The sequence below is a fragment of the Homarus americanus genome, unplaced genomic scaffold (assembly GCF_018991925.1).
Source record: "Homarus americanus isolate GMGI-L3 unplaced genomic scaffold, GMGI_Hamer_2.0 scaffold40248, whole genome shotgun sequence".
Lineage (NCBI taxonomy): Eukaryota > Metazoa > Arthropoda > Malacostraca > Decapoda > Nephropidae > Homarus > Homarus americanus.
Genome location: NW_024712526.1, coordinates 8,090,172 through 8,112,719, shown reverse-complemented (window position 1 = coordinate 8,112,719; position 22,548 = coordinate 8,090,172). Strand labels below are relative to the sequence as shown.

General features: G+C 36.6%; 1 protein-coding gene across 9 annotated transcripts; it reads left to right on the top strand.

Annotated features, from left to right (window-relative positions):
* Positions 1 to 7,886: 7,886 nt before the first annotated feature.
* Positions 7,887 to 22,507, top strand: LOC121861958 (uncharacterized oxidoreductase ZK1290.5-like). Of its 9 annotated transcripts, none has more exons than XR_006088159.1 (10): positions 7,887 to 7,985; positions 10,469 to 10,550; positions 11,671 to 11,795; positions 12,228 to 12,351; positions 12,866 to 12,951; positions 13,705 to 13,884; positions 16,283 to 16,453; positions 18,905 to 19,075; positions 20,008 to 20,155; positions 21,182 to 21,316. XR_006088159.1 is itself a non-coding variant. In XM_042359924.1 (10 exons), the coding sequence occupies exons 2-9, from the start codon at positions 10,475 to 10,477 to the stop codon at positions 21,338 to 21,340; spliced, it is 1,092 nt and encodes a 363-aa protein (XP_042215858.1). In that variant the 5' UTR covers positions 7,888 to 7,985; positions 10,469 to 10,474; the 3' UTR covers positions 21,341 to 21,355; positions 22,086 to 22,507. The 9 variants fall into 9 exon arrangements, 8 of the variants coding, with proteins under 8 accessions (XP_042215863.1, XP_042215871.1, XP_042215858.1 ...); XM_042359924.1 differs by lacking the exon at positions 20,008 to 20,155 and adding an exon at positions 22,086 to 22,507 and having other exon boundaries at positions 7,888 to 7,985; positions 21,182 to 21,355; XM_042359929.1 differs by lacking the exon at positions 20,008 to 20,155 and having other exon boundaries at positions 18,905 to 19,127; positions 21,182 to 21,323.
* The last annotated feature ends 41 nt before the right edge of the window (positions 22,508 to 22,548 follow it).

Sequence of the window (22,548 nt, the reverse complement as noted above, 5' to 3'; positions counted from 1 at the left end):
GTGTTCTGTGACAATTGCTGTACTCCTTAAACTTTTCGTGTTACTAGGGTGGTGTTTGTCGAGGAACTCCGGTATTTGCCTTGTGAGATTTGTGGCGCGTGTATGCACATTGAATTGAAATATTTATAAATTGTAACAGAAACCCCTTAACAATACCTGAGGAAACCTAACGTAACCTTTTTACCTACCTTACCTAATATTATCTATTCAAACCTAATACTGATTAAACTAATATCGCCTGCTTAAGCTAACCTACCATCAACTGGGTTTAGTTACAATCCGTGAATAATAATTGGTCACTGCTGGCTAAGATGAGCGACACACAAAATCACAAGAAATGACTGAGTCACAGCAGGAAATGGTTAAATATGGCCGTCTAATGCAACCCAAAACAAAGTAGTATAAAAGTTATTGAATGGTAGCATGAAGTCGCATTTGAAAACATCCCGCAGATAAAAACTAAGCAATAGAGTGAGTGGGTGGTTGCAGGGAATACCTTCATCTTTAGGAAATGTTTGAAAGTCAATGGTAAAAGAACATGTAAACATCAAAGGCCTTCCTTCATGTGAAACAGATATGAACACATTATGCCAAGACTCACACACTGTATGTTTTCTTTTATGTTCACAAGGAATAGTTACGGCCTTGACACATTCACAGAACTTTTCAAGTGAAGACTATACCGTAATTACGTATAAACTGTATCAAAACACATACTTTATGTGTAACTGGAGAGTTCGAGCATCGTGAAACAAAACAAAACAAAACAAAATCTACAAGTTTCAGGATACGAAAAATTATCTCCGCTAATATTACCCGCCGCTGATCTACAGTACATTTCCCTACTTCCTGTCGAAACCATAAAGCACGGTGTGAATTTTATCATTAGGATTACTGTAGTCTACCCCTTTGTTTAATCGTCTCATTAGATTTTCGTTTTAAAACGCTTGGTACATCAAGCGTCCCTGTGTTGGACCTGCGAAAAATTACTTTGAAATTCCTTAGGAAACGGTAAACCCATAAGGCTGTTGGTCCCCAGGTTTTCGGCAATTAATAAAAAACCATCACAGAACACTCTGATTTTGATAGGAATAAGCTAAAATCTGACATTGCTCAGTGGTCAATGGTTTTTGTCAATTCGCCGAAGCACCAAGGGCTCGAGGCCACGTCCTACTTTACCGTTTCCTAAGTAAATTCAAGGTGGTGGTGATCAGTAGTTCCAGAGAATAAAATACGGTTCTTGAAACAGTATCATCATATTACTGACAACATATCAAGCGTAAAAAAATCATGCCTTTTGCCAAGAGTTCCAGATACTAACCATAACAAACGACCTCAATACAACTCCATTATGGCCCAAACAACATCACAGCACCATCCAATTCCTTGCGTGGTAAATGAATTATCAGTACTGTATCACACCAAAGGGAAAAAATAACAATCGTAACAGAAAATTTCTAAACCCACATCTTCAGTAACAGATACACTACGACTATAATTGCATTATAAAGACAAATCACAAGGTAAAAATCCCCATCGAGGTTATCCGATGAACTGTACAACCACTCATATATCATGAGAGGAAAATTACACTGCAACACCACCACAAGGTCATTAGGTGAACTACTGAAGATCAAGGATGTCTAATATCACCATAGTACAATAAGACCACCAGTTGTAGCAGTTTCCCTGATATTGATAGTAACAGTTTAGTTATATCACTGAGAATGGATTCGTAACTATTCTTTTTATCTTCTTTCCAGCAAATGGCGCGGGGTCAAACCTGGCATATCAAATACATTCACCGAGTCGTCCCTTGCCATAGAATGAAGATATTTGAAGCGCGATGTTTTGAACGTTTGGGGATTTTATGAGGCACAAAAAAAAATTGTGACATGGAGGTCCACACCCTGCTACGTCCTTTGTATCACCATATATAGGGCACTGTAAGCTCTGTTGCTTACTATTTATCACAGGTTCCAGCACCAGAGGTCATAAAAGAACGACTTCAGGGTGCTTAAGGAGGCCTTCATGTTGGTGTTTACAATTCTTTCAGGATATTATGCTTCCAAAACAATGGTATGTACTGTACTTCATCACTTTCTTCAAATAACATATACAGGACGCCATGATAAAATTATGTTCTTTACCGTTTTATAATCTTCCTGAATGTCTACGAATCAAAGTGGACATGAAAATGTATTGCTACGTACAGAAGATGGTGCACATGCCTTCGAGGGACCCAGTAAACATAATATCATAAAACCTTATAAACAACCTGTAAACAGACTAGATATCCTTGATGACTGAAGAGAAAATATACTTGTATTTCTCTAGAATATACTCTATACTCCTGATTTGCAAACACCCAACTTTCACAAGGGATAAAAATGAACTTTCATGAACTATATCAGCTATCTATTTCTAAGTTGAAAGAGGCATGGTTAAGGTTCAGTTACTCTACATGTCTACGATAGGGACATCACAGAAACCAAAAACCCAAGCATATTTAGCCAAGGTTTCAACATCTAAACGTGGGTTGCCTAACCTTGCAGATGCATTAGGCTGTACGGTGAGTCATTGTCAATGCTAATTCTTGCAAACAGGTTCTTGGGAAACATATAGCGGTAATAATCAACAACATGTGCACCTTTTATTTTGGCAGAGATATTGCACTGTAGCTTCCGAAGCGAGTTTGGACCATTAATGACAACAAAATTAACCTAAACGAACCTGTATAATTATCTAAAAAAATAGGTTTGGTTTGTCGGAAATTATTTAGTCATATATGGCCCGAAGACCTACTACATCTTCGCTCTCATGTCATACCGTACAACACTGCATCACAGCTTCTCTACTTGCCTTGGCTTTTGAAATCAAACCCACGTCCAAAAATTATGGACCGTGGTAAATAAAGTAATATTATTACAATTAAAGTATTAGCCCTCTCGTTTTACATAGGTACTACATAAAACTAAATCATATATTTTACCCATGGCCATACACAATCACACCCCGGACTCTCAAGAAGTTATTAACATGTTCTCTTAACTAATTTCGTCTCCTAACTGATGCTGAGTGAAAATATCTACTTTCTAGTCACATGTAATTGTTAATGTCATTTTACTAAACTTTATTTGCACGTTTTAGCTAAAGTCTACGGGTTAGATACACTTACTGTATGTAGTCAGAAACCAGAACATTACAGCAGATTTGAAATAAGATTATACTCATCAGCGCGAAGTATCTCCACTACAAATCCACGACGGTTAACACTATCTTGACTCCAGTCGTGCATGATCCCAGTAGCTTGCTTGCTTGCAACAAATATTTACACTCGTAGACCAATATATAGCTAGATCTGTTCAGGGCATTTATTTGGCAGGGTTATGTTAGTATGATTACGGTATTCATCCTTGTACATTCACGTACAAAAGGCAAATGAAGTTTTATATATAATCACAATGGTCTTTTGAAAAATTTCCTACTGTCTTAACCTTTAAATATTACAAATGTTTTCCAGGAAAATTAATTAACAGTATACGAGAAATTTCAGGAATATAAAGCAGCATATCACTGTGCAACTGCGACTGATTAATAAAATAAATGAAATTATCACGTCTCACACAAGTTAAGGTACAGTCGACTCTACCACCTCCCTCTTTGACCGCTAATGCAGCACTGTCAGTATTCAGCCGCTCGGAGACCAGGAGACTCGTCTCGGACAAACTTCACACCGCGGCCTGTTGTGGGTGAAAGTGATGACGTCACGGCAGCCGCACGTCTGCCAACCATCTGGCTGGAGGCAGCGCTGACGAACACACTGATAGAAATATTTATGCTCGGTGTATCTAATATTTTCACTGGTAGAAAGTGAGTTGCTACGACTATCCATTTCTTACGAACCTGCCTGCTACTTTTAGATAACCAATTCTGCTGTGATTTTTCTTACCTGGAAATGTTTTCCAATGTCATGGACTGATTTGTTGTGCTTGCAGAATGTGTAAATAAAATTCTGACTTCAAAATATACACATTCAAACGTGTCACTTATCAAGGTTTAAAACAAAGGGGTCATTAGCGTGTGCATCTATCTATATATGTATTTCATTGTCTAAAAAAAACATAGGAGCGGATGCAAAACCTGTCCGGGAACCGTTATCAAGTCGGGTAGATATCGAACTGGTGACGATATAACTGTAATTTAATTTAGTCAACCCTTGATACTCATTTTTTTTTAGCTCCGAAAATCCCTGTTAGTGTACGAACCGTTACCATGGCGCGAATAACACCAAAGGTTTATCCTGTGGACTTGACACATTTTATAATTATGACCATACTTTACAAGTTTGGTGCATATCTGCAAACCCCGAGACTACCTTAACTATAGTTTGTGGGGTTGAACATCTGTGATAGATAACACATCGTGGTTATTTTTCTTTTACTTATTATATTTGCATTAGTGAAAAGAAAATATATATCAGTATGGAACTAAGTTATGCACCTGTGTAGAGATATCGTAATGAATTATTTTTATTCCTTTAAAGGATTTATATAATCAGTGGAATTAACAATAATCAAGAGGTGCCTAAGTAACATAACCCATTAACCTTCAGTTTTGAGACTGCATAAATCTTTAAGTACTGTGATCGCTTGTTTCTAAGCAGAATTTCAGCGCGCTGAGATGGTGACAAAGCACTGAATTTAAACAATACACACAAATTCAATAGTAGAGTTGATGTACAACACAGTGAAGGGACTTCCTTGTTCCTCCAGCTGCCAGGTGACTGCCAATTGGGTTGCTTAATCCAATCTAAGTCTGCACGAGAGAATGTGGGCTGTGCTTCTCTTACAAAATAATTTTATTTTCTTTTTTTTAGATATGCTCGCTTAACCAATTAGGAGACAAAGTTAACGTAATGCTTCTTTGATAATAATTTTAATGTTAATCTTGCCCCCTGACTGACCAGTTCCAGGTGAACGTATGTAGTTATCGTAAAATCACATTACAGAGATGAATCCTTCAGGCAGAAGTGAGTCATAACATATCACTCTGACATCCAGGGTGTGGCACTGTCATTTGGTAAAATTCTCTTAATTGCTTCTATATTTTGTCAGATGCTGGACCGCGTAGTAATGATCGCGTTTTGTGTGGCGTTTTTTTTTTTACGGGGAATAGCCCACCCTGGCACAGGTCATCGACCCACAACGGGGCCTAAGGGGCGAAAAAATATGAGTAAGAAATTAAAATAGAAAAAAGGTTATATTAATATACACCAGGAAGATGCCGGAAAACCACCTTTTTAAAGTGAAACACAGAAGAAGACAGAGCATTCCACAGTTTGGCTGTGTGAGGAAAGAAGGATGTACTATAACGGGTTATTCTATAGTGACCGACACTCACAGAGAAACGGTGGGCACCGCGGACAAGACGAGTGTTACAAGCCCACACGACCTTGCTCGCGGTACACAGGATGCCAAATCCACCGAACATTGCCCGTTAACGTACCTGTAAAAGAGGGAGAGTGAAGCAACATTGCGGCGAAGAGAAAGGGAAGAAAGGTTATCGAACAGTTGGACAGAAGAAGAGCCACCCCAGATATGAGAGCAGTACTCAAGTCAGGACGAATGAATCCCTTATATACTTGAAGCAACTGCTCAGGAGTGAAGTAGCTACGGCATCTGTACAGCATTCCCAGCTTTCGGGAGACAGCTTTAGCAATGTTGAGGATGTTTGGCTTCCATGACATATTAGAGGAAATGGTGAGGCCTAGCATATCTATTTTAGAATTTGGCAGAATGGTAGCATCCTGAAATGTAATTGGTGACGAGATCATCTAATTTGGAAAGTGTAATTGGTAAATACTGAGTTTTATTACTATTGAATTTAACCAAGTTTCTACCTCCCCATTCGGAGATGCTGCACAGATCCGTTTAGAACAATTGTACCATTATAGTTCTGACGGCGGTGATATTTTAAAATGTCTTAGGGTAAATTTTTACTTTAGAACATGAGTCCCTAGGGGTTAACCAACATGTTTTTCCAGTTTATTTTGGTGTGTTTTAAACGAATCAGACCTTCATTTTTGGCGTAAATTGCGACCCCCCCCCCACCCCACCCCAATAGTAATGGGGGAGAGCCTGGGAAATCGGGGTTTTGGGGTGGGGGAGAAAACGAAATCGAGTCACCTGACCTAACAAAACCTAACCTAATTCCTAGCCGGGGTCTCCGCCTCCGGACCCCCGGTAGGCCTAGCTTAAACTAAACTAAATGTTTCAGTAGTTTAAAACTTTGGGGCACACCATGTCCGAAAGTACAATACCTTAATTAGAAGTGGAAGGACCCTTCTTCGAGTGGCACAGGTGCAGCACATTCGTTCTAGATGACAGTTACAGGCACTCAATAACGGTCTCGGGATCCCAGCACTTTTGCAGCCAGTGATTAACGAAAATCACAAACTTCCACAGAGGTAAGTGAGTGTGATCAAGGAAAGTGCCGTTCTAGTCTGAGATAACGTATTTACAAATCTTCGTAATTTTCTTCTTAACGTAACTCCTTGATTGATTGCAGAACCGCTGTTTCTTGTCTTTTCTAAATTTACACTGTAATTTACACTGCAGGCACTCAACGAAAGTAGGGAGAACTCCGTGATTGAGTAAAAAATCTAAAGCTTTATCGTCTTTTTCATAAAATTCTGCAATAAACTTAAAATAATCGCATGGGCACGATTGACACCCAACCTTAACCACGGTCATTGTCATACTGGTCATTGAATTTGAAATCCGTAGCTGCTTTGAAAAATATAAATGTGATTGGTTAAAAAAAATCGCGGGCTGATATCGATACATCATTGGTCACGACTGGATGACGTCAGTAAATATTGCGCAAAGATTATAATACCCACAAACATAAACTTATCAACTATGATTGGTTGGCGACTGTTGTGATGAAGAATCAGCGGAGAGGATGGGTGGAGGTCATTTATCCAGATTAGCTTTGTATATCCATTTCAAAACATAATTACATTGAACATGAACAACGGGAAATGGCAACCGGCTGATAAACAATATCGTCTGCCATCCAAAACAATGTTAAACAACTTGAAACTTCTATCTATTGAAGCTGAACAAAGTTGTTTGACATTCCGTTCATCAGTAAACAGCACGTATTGTTAACATCCTCGCCATCTTTTTTATCGTCCTGCACGTGTGCAACGTACAATACATAATGATTTCTAAGTTGTCTTAAGGAAATTTTGAAAATTTGTCCATGCTCGGGGTTTTTGAGGTTTCGCTCGTGAATTTTGTCCACAAACTGGTATTAAAGGAAAATACATAGTTGGGGGAGACTCAGCTCAGTTTTAATGCCGTATTACTTTATTTACTTTTATTCTCTTCGCCGCTTGGGCGGTCGGTCACGCCTGTTGTGCACTGTTGGTAAGTACTAGGCAGTGGGCATGTACTGACTCCTGAATGTATCTGAAGTTCTGAACCTGCTCCAGTGTTGGTCAAGTCTTGTCTTGAAAGCACTCGCACTTGGTGCCGTCACAACACGTTAATTTAATTGGTTAGGTTATATAAAGCCAATGGGAATCCACGCCCATGTCCACGTTAACTCATTAGAAACAACGGGAAAATTATCACTGGCTTCATTCCCATGATAATAATATAAAAATTATATTTAATTGTATACAACTCCACGATACTTTCCCGCTTTTCTGATTAACGAATCAACCAATCAGGTTCTGTCGTTCCTCTGATAATACCTGTTATATATGAATATGGTATGCACAACCCTCTTTCTCACTCTAACTATACACCTGAACACGCTAACAATATGATATCTTATGAAATAAAGACAGTTATTTATTTCAACGAGAGGTTGTGAATGTGGCATCAACCAACGACGGCAACACTGTCGGGTTGGGCTACACCACACACCATGGTGTTTACATTTAGCAGCTGATCGTCGGCACACTTCGTCAGGTGAGTAACAGGTGCACACACTCTCTTATCTTTATCTCACAACTGCATCATAACATAAGGCTAACACGCTCACGTTATAGTATAAATTGGTGTTTTATTCCCTGATGTATTAGATTATGAGGTAAGTTAGGTGTAATATATGTATGTATTAACTACTGATCTATATACGCAAATAGGGCATGAAGTGCCAAGGTCTCGCTCTAGTCTTGGCTCTCGGGGTTAATTTTAAACTCAGAATCTTCACGTAAACTTAATTGAAAAAAGCAAAAAGAAGATACTGTCGAATAAAACTTGGCCATATTTGAGTTGAGAAACTGGCTGAAACTAGTGACCTCCTAATTAAACTTTTTGTTTTATTTTTACCAACGTGAAAACTAAAAAACTTCAATGAAACAAGGACGGGGTATGGTATGGTATGGTTTGGTATGGTCACTAGACAGGAGAAGGACAAAATGGCTACCAGCTCCCCACTTAGCTTAGCCAAACTTAACATCAGCTGTAGTTTTTCCAGCAGCTTACATTTTTCTTACCAAAGGATGGTAGTGAACTGTTGCCACATGATAACTTTCCTTTGCAAGATTTCAGGTGTGTTAATAATTGTGTGTTATTAACAATAGGCATTTTGTTGGTACTTAGCCAGGTATTGTTCCACTGATGAGGTTTAAGAAGGGCCTTTGTTTATTTATGGATATTTTGTGTTGTCTTTCCCTAGGAATTTCACTGAACAATTGTATTTGTCATTGAAATGTAAATCTGGTGATAGAGAATGGAAAAAGATGGAATTAAATAAGAAGTGGCAAGTAGGCTTTGGCCTCACCTTTGGTCCTTCAACAATAAACTGAAGATGCCATCTGTAAGCTACCGGGACAGTATTGTATTTGCAATTCTATCAGAACTGAACCATTGGGAGATGTGCACACTATCAAGAGTATAGATGCCACTTTTTGGTAAGCCATACAAAATAGAAAAGCCCATTGAATTAAATTTTTTAATTTTAATGAAAAATGAGACTGGAGGAAATTTAAGATTTCCATTACAGTATTTGAAAGTACTATAGTATATGGTCTACCGAGCCGGAGTTAGGTTATATTAAGATAGATTATGTAAGGTTAGGTTAGGTTAGGGTTAATAGATGCTACAGTGTAAATATCCCAGTAGACCAACTCAAGCTCGGTAGACTGCGTACTAAGCAGCACCTTAAAAGTAATACAATGGAGAGTGAAATAAGGGAGAGAACCATATAAGGAAGGAGGGTGATTGGAGAGCTATTAAGAATCCTTAAGGGAAGGATGGTAAAGAGAGTGTACAGTACAGTAGTTACAGGGACAATGCAACAGGTGTGAAATCGAGGGAGACCGCCATCCACATCCTCGGGAAGAAAGATGATACTGTCCAATGTTTTACGGAGAAAACTTGAGAGGTTAAAGATGGAGTTTAGGGACTGGACAGCCTGGAAACTCCCCTATCATGGCCAACCAGTTTATTAGTCATTTTACTGTATTTGTTGATGCATAAACAAGTATGTTTCCTTTATTTTTGCTTTTGGATGTTAGCCAGTTAGACATTTTATGAAACTATATGAAGGCTGCATTCTGTGTCCACCATTTATAAGATCTTAAATTATACAGTACTGTACTGTGTCTTTTCTTCTGAAGTATAACTGGCCCCCACCTTCCTAAGAGGGGAACAGAGGAATGCATGCTTTGTGTTCATGTCTAGCCATATAGTTTGTCCATTCCTGTTTCAAGGACTTGTAAACAAATAACTCAAACAAATGGAGATGGATTTCAATCAAACTTGGTTCAAGATAGACCACAAGATTTCAAATTACTGTACCTGGTTGTTGAAAAATCAGCTTCTTTTGTTACCATTGCCCAGATTTATAGCCCTTTGGCCTTTGCTCTATTGTAGCAAGGAAGTTATTCACCATTAGTGATTACTTTGTTTATTTTATCTCCAATACTTTCTTACTATAACATACTGTATGCTTATTTGTAAATGCAGTTAAGTACAGTATATTCAAAGTGATTGAAGTATGATTTAATACAGTATATCTTTTTTTTTTTATGCCAGACGATTTTACTCAGCACAAAGGGTCATACTGGATAACCTCCTTCCCATGTCTGTCCTGGACCAGGACTTGAACCCAGAACACAGTTGTGAGAGATGTGCACATTACTATTGTATAGTTGGGCAAATGTGTTCTTACACCCCATGTGGTAACCCATGTCACCAAATGGCAACGCTGCAGTAGTACTGTATCACCATTTGTGAATGAATAGATATTGGTCTTGTATAACGATGGACGTGATAGGTGGATGGGTTTGCTATAGGGGGTATGGGTCATATAGGTTGGCCGTTTGGAGCCACTGGTTACCATGGAGCGCATGAACACATTTCCACAACTGTACCACCATTGTGAAGGTACATTTCTGAAATATTGTTCCAAATCACTTTTTTTTATTCATTTGTATTTTTTTCAGATTGTAATGGCTGATGTTTATACCAATCCAGAGAAGCATGTGGTACTTCACAACAATGTTAAATTGCCTGTTCTTGGCTTAGGTAAGAAGTTATGTATAAACAAAGTAATTTTTTTTGTAATGCTGCATATCTGTCCAATCCTTGGAGCTTTTTTAATTTCTCCTTCTCCCTCTTTGTCCAGCTGACCTTTGATTGGTCCTGATCCTGTTGTTTAGCATTACCCATAGCCAGGCAGCTCAGAACCTCCCACATCCCATAGATTACCGGGTAGTGCATGAGTCAGCTGGACCTGAATTATGATTAATGTTTTGGTTTCAGCAGTGGTAACCCCTAGTATGGAATATGCTTGTTAGATAAGTTCAGTTTATCTAAAATATCTTATTTCCAAAAAAAAAAAACTGCTTCATCAAAGCATCCAAAATAAGGGGAAGGTGTGTTGGGTATTCCCAGAGTAGTTAATAATACATTTGGGTTGGCATAAACAGGGACTGGAATGTATATCCTGGTTTTCTGATCAGCAATCTGTGCAGTACTGTACTGTGTTACAAGAAGTACCTGGTTATTGGCTTTGCTAAAAAAATGGGATTTTAAAGTCAATTCATCATTTGCAGTATACACATTACTGTATCTGTATTTATATACTTACATAAATACCTGTACACACATATAATACAGCTGCTCACATCTTGTCCGAGGATGGCTGGCCTTAGGGCCACCTCAGCATGAAATTGTTTAAGTTGTCACGAACACAAAACATCTGGCCAACTTCACTGGCTAACCATTACCTTAGAACACAATCTGCAAATTGATTTGGATCCAGGTTCCCAGTTACTGTTGGGTAGACTGGGGTAAATGGTGTAAAGAAACTTAAATACATATACAGTGGGGTATGCTATAACGAATCTAATTGGTTCTAGAACCTTGTTCGTTATAGCATTCGTTCGTTATAGGATTAATCCGTTCCAGGCCCCCAAATACAACCACCTTATAGCATACCCCACTGTACATACTGTACTGTACATGCATGTACAGTACAGAGTATACTTTTATACAGTCATTATATTGGCAGTCATGTCACGATTATGTTTAAAATGTATTAAGCATGAAAAGTAAATAAATTATAGGTTATGGGTACATATGGTTATGAGTTTGTCGTGCACTCCTGTATTGGTCAGTGAACTTAACTTACATTGTATTGCAGGTACATCTCATAATGGTGGATACAGCCATGAAGCTGTGGTTTATGCTCTGAAAAATTGTGGTTATAGACACATTGACACCGCTAAACGATACGGCTGTGAAACATATATCGCCCAGGCAATTAAGGTAATATACTATACCTGTATTTGTTTATATGTATGACTTTATTCGTTTACCACTTTATTATTTATCTTACTTTTTACTCTTCACCACTGATTGGCCTGTTAGGCGCTTGGGAAATCAATCACATCTTGTTACACACTGTTGGCAAGCACGTTTGTGTGTGTGTGTTAATATTTTGTAAAATAAATATTGTTGTCAGTTCATATCTATTACAACATGCAGTATACAGTATACAAAAAATAGCAAACATTCATATCCTTCAGACTTCAGGTTGCACCAAATATTATTTCTCAGTACTGTACTATACTCTTATTTTCTTTTGATCCACAAATTCTTAACTGTCAACTCCCAGTAAGCTAAAGTTGACAACCTTGGCCAGACTATAAGTTGACAGCTTTGACCTGGTAAGGAGTTGATAACTTTTCAAACTTGCAGGCATCAGGGGTACCACGGGAGGAAATCTTTTTAGCAACGAAATGTTGGCCAGCGGACTATGGCGCTGCCACCACCAGAGAAGCCTTTAACGGCTCCTGTCAAAGACTAGGAACAGATTACCTCGGTAAGTGAAATTCAGTTGGTGTGCCATGTTGCCACAGATTCTTAAAAGTGTTTATGATTATTCTGTCGTATATTAACCTCACAGTACAGAAGTTTTTGCAGTTCCCATACAGTATACAGGCCCCAGTGATGTGGGTTTTAAGTACTGTATAGAACTGTTAGTGTATTGCAGTTATAGTATGTTTCATGTTGAAATATGTGTACATTATTTATATGTCATGAGTAATGAACTGAAATTTACTTTAACTAAAGAATATGACAATGAAATGGTTAATATTTACCTACTAGGAACAGTATTTGCTATGATAACTCTGTGTATATAACAATACTGTAATAATATCACAGTAGTCTAAGTCTCTTTTGTTGTGCATGATTTAACTTTTCTTTACCATATGCTTGACATCTTCCTTCATTGATAGATTGTTGTATGCTGTATTGGTTAAAAGATAATTATCAAGGTATTTTTTATTTTATGGGCTTCATAATATTAATGTTTCTCCTGATGTTATCCCTAGATATGTACCTCCTTCACTGGCCAGATGTCCCATCAGGTGTAAAGGACAAAAAGAAACTCTTACAGGACACATGGCGGACGCTGGAGGTCAGATGATTCACCTATGTCAAGAACTTGTTGATATTGTATAGAAAGTTAATATTCATAAGAAAAGCATTCTTTGGTGCTGCTTATAAAGTCTGGAGCAGTGATTTGTTTACATGTACAGTAAAGTAGTATAGGAAAAGTAATGACTTTAATTATATCTTTGCCCTAAGTTTGCTGTTCTTAAGAATATTTATCACTGTATTGTGATTATTTTCTTTCATCCTTGATTTTTTTTGACAATACAGTACATGTATTTCAAAGGGAAATTAGACTTGTTTTATGTTTAGGAATTTTCAGTATGTTTTTGTGTTTTATTATACTGTATACCTGCAAATTGGAACATATAATGGTATGTATAATACTGTCTGTCTGTTAAAATTTAGGTTTCAGAAATGCAATAGAGTTTCTTTGTATTGATGGAAATAATATTGCAGAAATCTTTTGCCCCTAGAAAGAAAAGTTTCCTATTTATTTGTAGTCACAGTATTAGTCATCAAGGGGGCTTCCACAAATTTTGGAGGTGATACTCTGTTTTACTTTTTGTTCTTTGGAGTTGTTCATGAGATAACTGAAATTGAAGTTGGGTTTTCAGTTCCGTTATTGACCAGATGGCATGCATAGAGGTTTTTTATTTTTGTGCCACTTCTTCAGTTGGGAATACATTTTCCAGCTAAAGGTTTCATAGAGTTACACAGATACATACAGTATCAAGAGAAGTAAATCACATTTTTCAAAACCTTTTTATTTTCCCAGGTGTTACTTGACGAAGAGCGAGCAAGAGTCATTGGTGTGAGTAACTTCTTGGAGCATCACCTGGAAACAATCATGGATGAGTGTTCTGTTGTTCCTCAAGTCAATCAGTGTGAGTTTCATCCATACAACAACCCTAAAAAACTCCGTGCCTATTGTGCAGAGAGGAACATACAGTTTGAGGTGAGATAAATGATGTGCTGTGCTAGTTAGTATGGGAGTTTTAGTTACCGGGGTATTCAAGGATAAAATTATAATAGTTTTGATAATTTATAAATCTGTGAGGAGGAGGAGTTATCTTATCATGGAAGCATATCACAAGTAATGTTAAGCAGGACTGTATTGTATAAATGTATCATGCAGTGTTTAGATTATGTGAGGTGTGAATAATATTGGTTGGTATTGAAAGCTAGTGTAAAGTGTGTATGTTTGTCTGAATGATGAGTTTACAGTTTCAAGGTAAAGTCAGATATGAATATATTTACACTGCTTAATATCTATACACTGTGGAGGCTAAGAATTCACTTTATATACTGCTTGTGCAAATTGGGACAATGAGGGTGTTTGTGCGTGTGAATGAAGTATTTATACCTATTGTCTTAGACCTTTCATGTTATTTTCTACACCTACTCCCCATTTATTTGTCCCCCACCTCACCTGACATTTCTCTGTTTCTTTACCTTTTGATTTACCATTCACAAAACTGGGATTGGGGTTAATAGAATATAGTTACTGTGAGAAGTTGGAAGGAGGTCATGGTTAGCTTAGGTCACTTAGTACAGAGTAAAGGGATTGAGTATTAGATCTGCTGCCAGATATACAAAATACAGTATTGATAGTGAAATGATGAAGAATATCGGAACTGACTGTAGGATATGGAAAACGAATGTGACTGCAATTAAGGAAAATGGAGATGTTTTTTTTGAGAAAGGGAGATTATGATGCAATTAAAAGGTTGTATTGGGTAATAAAAGGTATATGTTAGGGTTATACTTTTGGTAAGAATGGTGGAATAGAAGCCAATTAGAGTACATTTTTACATTGAGGAATCCTTTGGAAGAGGAACAAAAGAAAATGTGAGTCTTGACATAGTTGTGTGGAGTGGTGTCATCTGCCTTCTGTATGCCAGTGGAACAGGTACTGTATGTTACAGCATAACGTACATTAAAGTGTGGGCAGGTGAAATTAATTTGTTGAAGTTTTGAAAGTACAGTAGATTGAGTAAAGGATGGTAGAATCAGAGGAAAATACAGTACTGTTTTGCAATAGGGGTTGATTACTAAAGCACGAAAAGAAATGTGGAGGTAATATGACTGAGTATCATCCTTGGTTCTGTGTGTTCTCACTTGGAGTCGGTGAATGATATGAAGAGTGAGTTTGTTGTCTGGATAGCTTTGTTATTACAGCAAATTACTGTACAGTGATCCCTCGGTTAACGAGCGCCTCGGTTAACGAATTGCCTTCCATAAGATTCTTCACTTCGGTTAACGAGCAAACCCTCGGTTAACGAATTCCTTACAAATTTTTCCCAACATGTTTTCACTTGCATTTGGCTGCCCACCAGCTGTAGTATTATTCCGCCAATACAGTAATTGGTTCTAGGGCTTAAATTCCTTACCATTTTAGTAAATATCAAGAAAGTTGTACTATTCAATAATATAAAAAGTTTTAAAATAAATTTTTTAGTCATTTTAACAATTATTGAACATAATTGAAGTACAGGAAACTAGTTTTTTGCATGCCAAACAGCCACTCAACACACCAAGCTTGGCGTCAGTTTGTTTACCAGTTCAGAGGAAGGAACATCTTGTTTGAGACTCTTCAACATAAACTCTTCTTTTCTGTGTTTCCAGTCAAATTATTGGTCATTTTGAAATATATTTTACATATTGATAATATATAGCGCAGTGCAGTATTGATTTAAAGAAAATAATCTTGAATTACACCAAGTGAACTAAAATTTTATGGGTGAAATGGCGACATGGGGTGATTTCTCTTCCACCCCAATGCCTTCTCTTCTCCCTTCTCCTCCACCCCCATTCTAATTCCCATTATCATCATCAACAACCAGGAGCCTTCTACATACACACCTCAAAGTAAGTGTACTTTACTGCATTTATTTTTAGTTTGTATGTAATTTTCGGTGAGCTGGAACTAATTACCCAAAAACCCAGTGAAACAATGGTTTCGGTTAACGAATTTTTCGGTTAACAAGCAACCTTCTTGAACGAATTGTGTTCGTTAACAGAGGGACCACTGTATTAAAATTTTATTTGGTGTTCTGTTTCAGCAAGAATGTTGTTCTGTACTGTACAGTACTACTGTAGTTTCAGGAAGCTGTTTGAGAAATATGTAATAAGGTCTCTTCGGTATTCTTTTGGTGATCTGTGGAATGCAGTAGGTAGTTGGAATTACTGTACTTATATGTACATAGTTATGTCTATACTATAGTGTAATTTTTTTATTTACTCTATTTTTTTTTCATTTATAATATTATAGTTACAGCCAGAGTGATAGTTTCTATGAAAGGAATACCTGTACTGTATATTGATTTGGTTTTAAATTTTTTGGGGTGAATCAGGGCTATTCTCCACTTGCTAAAGGCTTGGCCTTAAAGAACACTACAGTGAAGAGCATTGCTGAGGATTGTGGGAAAACGACGAGCCAGATTCTTATCCGCTGGAACTTGGACAAAAAGATTCCTGCTATCCCAAAATCAACTAGAGTAGAGCGAGTGTTGGAAAATTCTCAGGTAGATTATAAATCATGAACTACAAGCTGTTGGGAAAGAGGACGTTGTGTGAAAAGATTTCTGGGTGTGGCATTTACCAAGTGCAGTATTATATTTAATATATAAACAAACCTCTTGAGATAGGCAAATAATGATTAAATTTATAATTAACATTAAAAAGCATGAGATACTGTACATACCTACCTGTGTCATCCTGAAAGACATGTTTGATGTATGCTGAAGCTGACAGGCTCTTGAAGATACTTGTTTGCTGCCACATCCAGAGTTTCTTGTATATTTTTTTAGAGCCTTTGACAAACCATGAAATTAAAGTTTCATTTTTATAATAAATTTCAGATACTCTTTAATTGGCTGTCTCTGAATATATTGTGTAAGGATATGACTATGTTTTCAGAAGAGATTGGAAAGGAAAGACAGATTGCATCATTTATGGCAAATCTACTTTCGTGCTTAGGATACCTTCGTTTATATTTTTTATGACCTGTAAGATCCGCACCATTAGATCACCCCTGACAAACTCCACCTTTTATTATAGAGCCTTAACATATTTAACAGCAAGAAATATTATGAAAATGGACAATATCAATGATTTTTTTCAGTGCAGGTAATTTCTTTTTAACCCAGTCAAATTAAAATCGTTGATTCAAATCCCTTTTGATCTGGTTGTGCACTTAAGAACCATTGAAGCTTCAGGTTAAGGGTTGAATCCCCTTCAGCCATAAAAGGAATTGCATGCTCCTGCCATCAATTCCTGCTGTGACACCAAACCAATAAGAGTTACACCTTGTCTTACTTAGGCAGTGCTGCTGTGTCCAGATTAATTTGAAGATGTATGAACTTAAATTGTAAGGATTAAAAGTTCTGCATTTAATATCCACCAGTTAATGTATTCCTTTTATTTGGATATGATTATGTGCTTCCCTTGTTTTGATAAATTAAATTTGTGAAATCTTATGAGGAACTTGACCACAGAAATTACTAGGGATGCTCAGATGTTTGGATGTGATGGTTACAGACAACAGAATTGTAATTTCACAAAGACTGAGGATTACTTCTAGATTTACCACAAAACCACTTGTGGCTTTACTTCCTGCCTTGCAACCCAAGGGTAGTAAACTTATGGATTGCAGTAGTACATTAATATAACTCGCTCTTAATGCTCATACAGTACACATTTATGTTGGCAGAGTTTACATAGTAGTTGGGTTTTTTACCCAGACAAAGAATAATTTTGATCTTCATTATTTGGCATTGTCTACTTGGATAATGTATTCTCTTAAAAACATATCATGGCCCTCTGGCAAAAGGTGCCCACATCTGCTTGAGAGTGACTTAAGGATACTGTATGGATTTTACAGGTCAATCATTTCTTTTCCTCAGTCATCAAATGGTACTTTCTGCTTCAATCCTTTGCTTTCATCTTCCCTTATAATAAATGACTAAAAATTTACTATTAAAATCTCTCTCAATGCTTTTCTGTATCATCATTTAATGGTATAAATCTCAGTTATAACTCTAGATGTGATATTTTTGGCACTCGATATAATTATGTCCTCTGTGCTCCTGTTCAAGGAGCTGCACCTCCTCCTGAACAACCCATCGTGCTCAAATATATTCCTGGGCAAATTATTCCTTTACTATACATGGCATTTTGAACTTTATATATTTTGCTTGTTCTTTGTAGTTTAATCACGTCTTCCACATTTTCTATATTTTGAGCTTTTTTTTTTCTTTAAACACAAACCTCAAGCTTTAAATTTCCTCTGAGTCTCGTCTCCTTTGAAGTATCTTAAAGCAATCAGACCGAAACCCCTCAGACTAAAATCCTATTGTTTTCCACTCGCACTTCATCATTCGTACAACCCTTCTACCACCATTAGCATCACCAACCCACATTGTAGATCATCAACATTTCCACTATTTACCGTACAGTATATAAGATGAAATCCTTCGCATGTTTACTTTAAAAGAAATAACATTGAGAAGTAACTGGAAGGTTGTACGCTATTGGATTATGGTGGACTCAAATACTGTAATGTCCATGTTTTATACCGAGACTGAAAAGATACGCGAGATGACGCTTACCGGTAGCTGCCTAAATCTTAAAATAAGTCACAGGAAACATTTGATAAAAAAAACTCACAGTAGAGAGCAGACAGTGACAAAGAGATCTCCCTGAAGACTGACAATGCTAGCCAATAGAAATTCGTATGAGTATCGAAAATTTTTATAATGGTTGTGTCTCATTTGGCTGTCATGGCTAAGGTAAATGTCTATAAAGCATGTAAGTCAAACCTAAACTCTGAGTGAAGTATTTTAGGGTATAAACAGTATTTTGACTAGTTATTACAGATTCATCACAGTATTGCCAAAAATTATGACATGCCTTCATTTACAGCCTAATCTTATCAAATTAATTGCTATGAAAAAATCATTAATTTTATATTGTAGGGATACTGTCCACTAGGCAATGGCCAAATTCTTAATGAACCCCAAATTCAAGAGATTGCCGATGTGCACAACAAATCCCCCGCCCAGGTCCTCATTCGTTGGAATCTTCAGAGGAGAGTTGTGTGTATTCCAAAGTCCACCAAGGAGCACAGGGTCAAAGAGAATGCTGAGGTAGTGGATAAAGGGCATGGTAGTGTTTTATGGCTTGTGAACTTAATGTTTGGTAAGATATGGTAGTGTTTGTAAACACTTGTTCAAGAGAAGATAGTAATGTTTTATGGCTTATAGACCAAAATTTCCCCATTGATTACCAAGGAAGAGCTTCTAGTAATGTTTATTTATTTAGGCCTTTCGAACTGTCAAAAACCAAAGTACATTACTTGTACAGTTCACTTCATGAAATTTTTTCTCTAAAATGTAAAATGCATGCAAAGTACTTATCACTGATTATTTTTGGAGAATGTTTTTACTGTAAAGTATGAAATTATCCGTCATTGATCACTTCTTTACTCATTTTTCATTATAACCTGCAAGATTTTCACTCACCTTAAAACCTGAAACTTTATCATCTTTAGTCTTTTTTGTTTTGAATTAAAAATTATCCCAGCATGTGATAGGTTTTGACTATAATACATTTCAGTGAAGAAGCACAAAGCAGAGTCAAATGACACAACATTTTAAAGATAAACTTTTAGTTATCTCAACGTATAAAACAATTCTAGAGGACTGAGGTGTTACAGATAAGATGTAAGGATCACTTTTAAAATTAATGAGAAAAATGGAACACAATAACTCCATCCTTTATGTGGGAAGTTGACCAAGTGACAACATTGTTGCTAAATACATGTACTGTACTGTAAAATTTGGCATTGTGAACTTTCACTGCTATTCTAGGACTTATGTTACGTTTTACTATGCTTGTGAACGTTGGAATCTTCTCCTTGGTGTTAAAACAACTTTGTTTTCAGTACCTAGCTATTAAGTGCTTTATTACTGACTAAAGCACATGCAATTTCTTTTGGTTACTAAAACATTGTAGTGTATTTGTAGAGTTTCTTCTCTGTACAGTACTTTTAGAGTGTTGTAACTTTTGACCTTTACAGGTGTTTGACTTTGCTCTGTCTCAAAAAGATTTGGATGCTCTTGATATTTTACACTGTGACCTTCATATGTCATGGGACCCAAATTTACTGAAGTGATGTTTTCCATAACCCTTGTGGCACCTCACACTCACACGCTATCCTTGAGGAGGTATGTTTGATGTGGAGTGCACTAATTTTTTGAGGGATGGTTAGTTTCACTTTAGTTTTTAAAAGTTTATTGGTCCCTCAAGTTCAGTCTTCATATATACTTTTGGCTCTTGTTGAAAAAGTAATTGAACATCTATACTCTACTGTATAAAGATGTTGCAGGGTGGAAAATAAGAGTTCTAGCCCTCCTTCTATAGTGGAAGATTTAAGTATTTACTAAAGACTATTTAATGTTAGTTTGTAAGCTTATCTAGTACTTAAAAAAAAAACAGTTTACATGTATACTATGCAAATGTTAAAATCTTTCATTGTTTTTATATGTGAATAGTGTATGTATGAATATATCAGACTGATGGTATTCAGATTCAAAACTCAGTTTTAATTGCGATAACTTCTTTGCTTTATCCACCTACCATATATATTTACTGTACCGGGGTACTTATTTTTAAGTTTCTTGTGGAAGTCCTTTTATCTTGAATCAAAATTTACTCGGCATTTTCTCCAATCATTCATGTATTAAACACAGTTTCCTAGATATCATAGTCATGGTTTACAGCTTTCTTACTGAAACTGTTATTATCCTTGTGTTGTCTACATGTTACAGTATTTTAAGTCTAATATCTCATTTTTATTTTGTTTTATACTAACACCACCACTAAACATAAGCTGTCACATTGTCTCCAGAATTTAATCATTAGGGAACCAGAGTGATTTAGTGTTTCTTTCTTACTTCAGCTTTAATATTGTATTAGTTGACCTATTTAGGGACTAAAATTTATTGTACTGTACCTGTATTTGGTTCCTTATTCAGCTGTCGCAATTCATAGAACTTGGTTGCTGGTTCCTAAGTGATTCTTGAAACTACAGTGGCAAATTCTCAAAATATTTTGATTACTGAGGTGCAGCTTCTTGAATAACCAGTAAAAGTGGCATTAATTGTGTTGATTGTTAATGTTCAAGTTTCTGACACATTGTAACATTCTTATGCATCTTTTTGAGTACTGTACTAGTCTTCCCTTTCTCTCAGGTGTTTAATTTCGTTCTCACGGATGAAAACATGGCAAGATTGGACAATATGGCACAAAATTTAACCATCATGGATCCCAGTTCTATACAAGCTAAGATTGACAACCCCTTACCTGATGGATACAAGCTCAACATTATCAATGTACCAGCAGAACCATGAAGCATAACTTGAAAGGTACCAGGTGTTATTATACCTTTTGTCTTTATGAATGCAATTGCTGATCTCTGCTTTGGCTTGTCTGACAGTAGACTGAACTGTGTCTTCCAGAAGATTCGGCTTCATGTTGGAAGTCAGGGTTCAGCCTAGTTTGTGGTATTTGAGAATGAAGTTTGGATATGCTATAGTTAGGTGACAAGGAGAATACAAGCAGTGGAGTTGCTTGCAAACATTGAGTCTTGAAGAGAGTGCACTGAATGAGGTTTGAGGCTTTAAGATGAAGTTACATAAAATAGAAAGGAGAAATTAAAAAGAAATAGTTGGAGTGTAGGTCACTTGGGTATGTGTAGATGATGGTTGAAAAAGAGAAACATAAATCGAGTATAGAATAGTGGGGTGATAGCAATTGAGATCAACTGGGAAAGGTAAAATAAAGGAGTAATGAAACAATGTGGTGTTATACATGGACAGGAGTGCACAAAGGAGACTGAACCTGTCATTTGGGTTATAGGAGACAATGGTATAGATTTAACTTTTGCAGGACACACGCATATTAATTTTATAATCTGCCCCTCATCCTCAAATTCTGTTTTGTACTGTCCTTCAATTACTGCTATTATCTCATTCTATTCTATTTCTTGTTAGTTCAATTTATTTTTTCTATTATAATCACTTTTTAATTTGTGTTTTGTCTTCAATTGTATTATGGATAAAACAATGCTCATTACATTACACATTCTTCTTCCAGCTGCCAGTTGAGACTGCTTTACTTAGTGAATGGCAGATCAACCACTAGAAATTTTCAACAATTTTTTTTTGCATTTTTGTTTTGTCTTTAGAACTGGAAGAGACGTAGTGATAGTAACTGAAGTGTTTTTGAACGATACCGCATATTTTTCCCTTCAATGGATACTCAAAAGGTAACATAATGTAAATGGATAGAAATACCTGTACAGGTACAGTATTATCTGCACAGAAATTGAAGTTGAAGCATGTACTGTACTTGGAGCCAGAAAGCATTACAGTAGATTATAGAATGACATTGTCAGCAGATTCTGCCATATCAAGACTACTTTATAGGGAAGTTGATGGTTTGTATGGAAATGATTTAAGAATTTTACATTAATTTCATAAAATGTAAGGGCATTCTTATTAAAAATAGACGAGTGACATTTGTCTAATTTTCCACTTTTAAATTTATTATAAGTTTG